This window comes from Dendrobium catenatum, unplaced genomic scaffold, assembly GCF_001605985.2.
Source record: "Dendrobium catenatum unplaced genomic scaffold, ASM160598v2 fragScaff_scaffold_133, whole genome shotgun sequence".
In the NCBI taxonomy this organism is placed as follows: domain Eukaryota; kingdom Viridiplantae; phylum Streptophyta; class Magnoliopsida; order Asparagales; family Orchidaceae; genus Dendrobium; species Dendrobium catenatum.
Window position 1 is genome coordinate 7,913,445 of NW_021318595.1, and position 7,305 is coordinate 7,920,749.

The 7,305-nt window shown below is 35.9% G+C and overlaps 1 protein-coding gene across 2 annotated transcripts; it reads left to right on the forward strand.

The window, feature by feature from the left end:
* Positions 1-1,936: 1,936 nt before the first annotated feature.
* Positions 1,937-4,260, forward strand: LOC110101121 (L-ascorbate peroxidase, cytosolic; the record flags this gene model as incomplete). 2 transcript variants are annotated; one of them, XM_028699858.1, is given in 6 exon segments in its annotated part: positions 1,937-1,985; positions 3,034-3,116; positions 3,247-3,326; positions 3,404-3,506; positions 3,720-3,778; positions 3,860-4,260. In XM_028699858.1, coding segments are annotated over 6 exon segments (390 nt in total), but the record flags the coding sequence as incomplete, so codon positions are not given.
* Between the last annotated feature and the right edge of the window lie 3,045 nt (positions 4,261-7,305).

The following is a 7,305-nucleotide window of genomic DNA, read 5'->3' on the forward strand; positions in this document are numbered from 1 at the left end:
TCTGTCGGAAAGTCTGACGGTACTGGTAGATTTTTGTAGTGACACTAAAGATCAAAATGACAAGACATAAGTTTTCGTGGCTTGATGATATTCACCTATATGTCCATGGTTCCAGAGAGATCAAATATTCTATTAACTTTTAAAAGAAAATAATTCAAAAAAATTCTTTTGTATATAAGAATATAATAATAAAGATAACAATTTTCTTATGTGAAGAAGATGCTACTACCATTGTTATTATCGTTTCCCTTAGTTGCAAGAGCTACTTTCTCTCTTTTTTTCTCTTCTCTTCTGTAAGTGTTTTTACTCATTATGATTAAAAGCTTAAGCTTCTCTCTGCTCTCTTCTCTCTTTTTATTATCTTTTTATTATTTGATTATGATTGTGGAATGTTTTAACACATTGGAGCTATCGTCTTATATAGTGCTTAGAGGTGATAGATAGCAAGTTTTTGTGTATTAGGTAGATGGTGATAGGTATTATAATACAGATACTAGGTAATGAATTTATAGAAGTTTGGTAGAAGCAAATATATATTCACATTTTAATAAATTTCCTTCTCGAACTCCACCTTGGGCATGACCTTCAATTTTGTAATTTATTTTGAGCTAATATTTAGAAGTAATATATCATCAACATAAAATAAAAGAAGGTGGACTTTTCAAATTTCTAATATATCAAGAATCATAATTACTACGATTGAAGCCAATATCTAGCATAAAGGAATGTAGTGTAAAAAGAATCTTTTAGAACTGTTTAGATGAGTGAAAAAAGAATGTAGGACTTTTTTTGTTTGGTTTGAAATAAAGTAAATGCTATGTAAATTGTAGGAAGGTTGTGACCGGAGTGGCCGGCAGACGGTGGTGGGAGGTGGCGGGGGTGGAGGGATAGTAGAGGGCGGTGATTGAACAGGGGGCGGCTGCGGGCGGTGGCGTGGCGGGGGCCATCATGGCGGGGCGGGGGCCATCAACGGCCGGTTGCAATAGGCGGCTAGCAGCAGGTGGCGATGGAGACTGTGGCCGCCATGGGTTTTTAATGAAGTACTTGAGTGGTGTAAAGTGTTCTCGGTCAAATTGGTTGAGAACATTTTACCTCAAAAATGAACTAAAATGGAATACCTTTTAAAATTTGAACAATTCAAAATTGCTAAAGAGGGAGAGGTTCGCCAGTGTCGTTGTTAAGGGTTACTTTTTGTTGGAAGCCCCTTTCATCAAGGAGTGCAATGTTTCACTTAATTTCAAAGGAGTGGTAATCCATGCCTAAGAATGGAGGTCCAAACTAACTTGCAACACATAATTTAAGATTTCAAACATCACAAAAATTACAAAGAGATAGAAAAGCCTTCAAGCTGAAAGTAAAAGTAACTAATTTGCATTTCTAGCGGCCATCTTGGTTTGGTATCTTGTGATTGGTCCCTTCTCTGCTCCATATGCAGCTACATCACAACCTTTTGCACCTGTAAAATTTTGCATCTGCACAAAAATGAAATGAAAACATTATTAGTGCCATAGCATTCTCTTAGTTAAGTGCTTCTATGTGAACGTAGTTTTTCTTTCTCTTATGGGTTTTAATTACTCGTGAACGGTTGGGTTATATAACTATAAGGACATGGTTGACAGCTTTCCATTGGTTTAGATTGTATGAAGTCTGAAACTTCTTTTATATAATTTGCTGTGCTACTCAAGTAAGTTGTAATGAATCTATTCGATGCTCTGCTTCATTGATTTAGGAAATCCTATAGGCTAGCTGTTTAATGTTGTAATTGAGTTCTCCCTTCTTGAAAAAGAATGATAATTTATATTCCTAATACACGAGCTTCATGAATGCGAAGAGTCTGAATCTAAAAAATTGATGCATGTAGACCATCGATTGTCAATTTGTCCTTTTCTCTATATTGAATATAACCTTCTATTGATAATGGGAAATTGTTTCTCAGGATAAACCTGAACCCCCCGAGGAAGGTCGTCTCCCTGATGCCACCAAAGGTATTTCTTATGATAACTTGTCTAAATTTCTAGGTTATATAGATCATCTTAATAAGTTTTTAGAGGATATTTTTGTATTAGAAGCCATCTTCTAAGTAATATATACAGAGTTTTAATTGTGTCATTTTTTTGACTTATAAGCCACAGTAAGAAATTCATATAAGGAGTTTATTGACTACCATAAGCTAATTACTAATTATCTTATGGAAAATAGATAATATACTAATTATCTATTGACTAACATGAGCTAAAATGACAACTTAACTCAAATCTAAACCACCCATTACAATTATTTACTCTATCATTACCACCTCATGAAAACCAACATTGCCTTAAATGTTGAATCACATAACAAAGTCAGGATAAATCTAAAATATGAAATCCATGCGAGATCTTCTAGTCTTGGTGTGTTTGCGGGAACATTGTATTAGAGTTTGTGGATAGCAGATGCACTAGATGGTGCTAGAAGAGATGAGATGGAAATGGGAGATCCGGTGACTTGGAACTAGCAAAAAAGGCGAATCACCTGATGGAATGCTCAACAAGAGTGCTAATTAATATGACCCTATTAATCGATTTGCTGGAAAACAAGTTGAAGGAAAGATAAATGACAATTCAAGGCATTGATAGCTCGAGGAAAGGAGATCAAGTTGATGAAGGAGATTCACAAAAGAAGGGGGCTAATTTAATGCTTCATTTTTTTGGCGACATTTAGGTCAATTAAGGCAAATTCACACACACAACATATACGCATGACTAGAACCCAAGACCTCTTGGTTGGTAGCCAAAGCTCTCAATCAACAGAAGAAGATGAGCTGTGTAATATAATATTTCATTGATGCTCCAATATTCTCAAAGGTAGAGTATTTAAAGAGTTTTAATTACTGGCAGGGTTTTTAATTACCTATTAACTAACATAAAGCAAAATATGACATCAGCTAATTAGTTAAACTCATTAGAGCAGCATCAATAAGCGCAACAATCAACATAGGACGTGCAGCACGTTCAACGGTTCGAAGGAAACTGACCAACAATTCTATGATTTCAGGTTCCGATCACCTGAGGGAAGTTTTCGGTCATATGGGTTTGAGTGATCAGGACATTGTTGCTCTTTCTGGTGGGCACACGTTGGTGAGTGAAAGTTCTCATATCTGTGTCTCAAATACTTCTTTTCTTCGTTGTTCTTGTCTAGCCTGCACGTTAATAAATTCTTTCGTCGCTTTGTTTCTAATGTGAATACTTTTTTTCTTTAATTCAACAGGGAAGGTGCCATAAGGAGCGCTCCGGTTTTGAAGGGCCTTGGACCTCAAATCCGCTTATCTTCGACAATTCCTACTTCACGTAAATCTCATCTCAATTTTCTTCTTTCATCTTTAGAGATACCTTGGTTTCTCTTACGTGAGTTATCTATGAAACAGCGAGCTTCTTACTGGTGAGAAGGAAGGACTCCTTCAGCTCCCATCAGACAAGGCCCTTCTGACCGACCCAGTTTTTCGCCCCTTGGTGGATAAATATGCTGCAGTATTATTCTCCCTCAGACATTTCTATATATATAATCAAACTTTTTTATCAATATGAGCATTTGCCGCATTGCCCAATTCATAGACTAAAAGAAGTCTGTAGGCCATTGCACAGATGACCTGTTGCATCTTGCTCATGCAATATGGCATCATCCAACGGTCTTTAGATAATTTCTTACTTGGTTTTGATTGCCTTTTCCTCTCTCGCTTGCAGGATGAGGATGCCTTCTTTGCTGACTACGCTGAAGCCCACTTGAAGCTTTCAGAGCTTGGGTAAGACACAGAAACAAAAATCTAAGTTGAGCCAAGCCATATTCCTCTGAACTCTTCAATTGCTTGCGTTTTCTTTTTCAGGTTTGCTGAAGCTTAAATGTAATGGACGAAGTGCAGTTACCGCTAAGGCTTCCATGGTACTCTTGACGGTTTTCATTTCTCCTTTGGCTAGAAGCAGCAGTAAATCAAGTCATCTAAGCAATAAATACGGCTGGCTGGTCGTATTCATAGTAGGTCTTTCTTTGTTAATTTGTCAAATAAATCCATATTATTAATCTGCTCTGTTTCTCTTTCACGTGCTATACTGCACATGTCTGGTAGCACGAGCTAGCTGCTCGCTCATTTTGATTGCACGAGGGTGAAACTTGACAATACATACGTGTCCTGTTTTGTCCGGAGGTCTGGATGGTGTAAGAATCTGAAATCAATACGGATGTTTTGATTCTTATATAAAATATTTATCATAGTTATTTATATGAACATATCTGGTCATCTTTTTATAATCAAATTGTGATAATTTATGCTAACTTTGACTTTGAAAATCCTATACCGACAATAAACTATAAAAACAAATTTACTACTTGTGCAATAATTCAGCTACTTCTGTAAAGTGAATTTGGGACTAAGCATATGATCCTACAGCATTCCAATACTACTTATTTGAGATGTTATATGGAAGGGGAAAACCATATAAAAATTCTGATATGTTTTATGTCAAAAAAAAAAAAACATAATATCATAAATTTTGAAATTTAAATGAAAATAAGATGAATAGCTTTCTTAAAAAATATTCTATTATTTGAAGTACTTAATTTTTACAGGGATTACTAGTTATTATATTAATATTTTCTTCTTTTTTTTTAATTCTTGATAGGGCATTCACAAATTTGGATCGGGGCACCGAAGTTTCGAGGCAGAGCTTAGTTGGAAATTTTTCAAAAATTTAATTTTGGAAGCACCCGAACTCCATTTCAGCGAGCTTACAGTCAATGAGAACGTCTCGGAAATACGAACACCAAGACACCAATTCAACGGCCAATCCGAGCCCAAACGGAGTCTGAATCAAGGGCTCAAAGCGCTGATTGGAAAGTTCAAACCGCAATTTGAGTTACCAAAACGGTTCTCCGATTTTGACGAGCTTATAGTCGCTTCGAATCGACGGCTGACGAAAACGATCCAACGATGCGCCGATCGGTCGACTTTCCGATCATTAGGGCCTTCAAATGCCCACGAACGGATGCAGTGATCAAAGGATCGATAGATGCCGTCATTCAAAGACTACTCCAATGTGCCTGATACGCCTTATTTACGGGTATGCACTCAGAAAACTATAAATAGAGCCTCATTTTCTACACCAGAGGGACTGCAAGTGAAGGAGAGAAGAAGAAAGAGGGAGGAGGAAGGAAGAAGCTCTCTCGGACCACGCCGGAGCTTCTTCCTGCACCATGAAGACGTTGGAGCACCTGGCTGAATTTTTTCGGGGAAAGTGCCGGAATTTGGGCAGAAGCTTTGTAACGTTGTGGAGAAGTGGATTGGTATACTGATACGTCTCGATTTGTAAGACGTGATCAACCTTTGTTTCATATAAACGCTATTGTGGAACTTTAACAACTGAGATAGAGGCCCCGTGGTTTTTTTCCCTTTTTGGGTTTTTCCACGTAAAAGCTTCTGGTTTTCTTTCTCTTTCTGTTTTTTCTGTGTGGAATACTCGTGGCTAATTGCTAGACGCAAATTTGACAAAACTCTAGCCGCCGGCGTATATTCCTAGGCACGCTAAATTCTATACAAATGGTTAATTCAACTAAAACATAATTGGTTTTTTCCTTAAGTATTAGATTTTGGGTATGCATTTGGCTTATTACCCTGGAGATTAGGGAGTATCCAAGGACTTAACTTGGCAATACAAGAATATAAATAAATCTGTTACGGATCCTGCTTTTGGAATTTGCCAATATCTTCTAGCAGTGCTTCTCAATTTATAACAAAAGGTCATCTGACAAGTCAAAATATTTAGTGGCTGCATTAGTGCCATCTTTCAATCACCATATTAAACTTGTGCGATGTAAATGAGTTGAGCTGAGTTTGAGTCATTCTGTTTGCAGCTCTTTAATCTTGATTAATTAATAAGTTTTTTTTTTAAATTTGAGATTGGTTATTATGAAATAAAAAATGATTGAGTAAGAAATTGGGGAACGAAAGAAAAAATAATAAAAATTGATTTGTAATATAAGAAAAATGTGTACTATTTCTAATTTTTTTGACAATTTTTATTTGTAAAAATTATGAAATCATAATATGTTTTTATATTAATATTTTTTTAAAACAAATCCGGCTTACGGCTAACGGTGAGGTTGGGCTGACTCAAGCTTTGATTGTTAGTTCACAATTTAATGGGATCGCGAGCCTTTACTCAGACACCTTGCCTATTCAATAATCCAAAATTACATAATTATCATAAATTGACTTTAAGGCTTTTTGGAGCAAAAAGATATTGTGGCTACCATTGGAGCCCTTATGGATAGGCTTACAGAAGGGTCAACGATTGGAGCTTACATTCAGTCTCTTGAGCTCTCGCACTTTACCTAGATTTCAAATGTTTATGATAATCCCGATCCCTATGTTATTCTTCAGGAGAATGTTATTATATTGTGGAGATCCGAGATGCATTTCTAATTCAATCTTCCGCATCGCCACCCTTCACGAATGCACTCCGGGCCAGTGTATCAATGACGTGGCGATGGTGATTGGAGATCTGAATGCTTCTGGATTCGCACTACAATAATTTGTAGTGTGTTCAGAGTCATATTTTTCATTGATGGTAATAGAAAGAGCCCAAAATCAAATTAGAAGGTAAAGATTAGGAGGATCGTAATGTATGTGTTGCTGTTGATCATTTATTTTTTCAATATTGTATCAATTCATAATCCTGCATTAAGTAGAGGGTAGAAATTATCTCTATTTAAAGTTTTAGGAAAAGGGGATCAAGAAATTGTTTTTATGCTTCCCAAATTCATAATTTTTAACAGGCATCAGTTCTAGAGCTGGCCATGAAATTTCATCATTTTCATCATTACAATTCAATTATATTTGTTATTTATATTTAGAATAATAGATTTTTACTAATATATAATTATATATAATTTAGTATAATATTATACGATATCTATATTCCTGTATTTATATATTGATTAATGGGATCACAACATAGGGGGGTTAACTGGATTGGGAGCTTCAGGTCCGTTCAAAATTGGGACTCAATCTAACACTAATAGTGTTTGGGAACTTGAACCAGGTCCGGCTTAATCTTTCAAATCTGGATTTTGCCGGCAACCCGAATGATCCCCCCCCCTTTTTAAACCTTAAATATAACTATATTGATAAAGATATTTGTACTTGTTGCTAGAGAGTTTTCAGGATAATTAAATGAATAAAGAGCATACAAAACGCAAAATAATTGAAGCAAAATAATAAAATTAATAAACTGGATTCATAATTGGGGCTTAAAAAGTAATTTGATCTGTCATTCT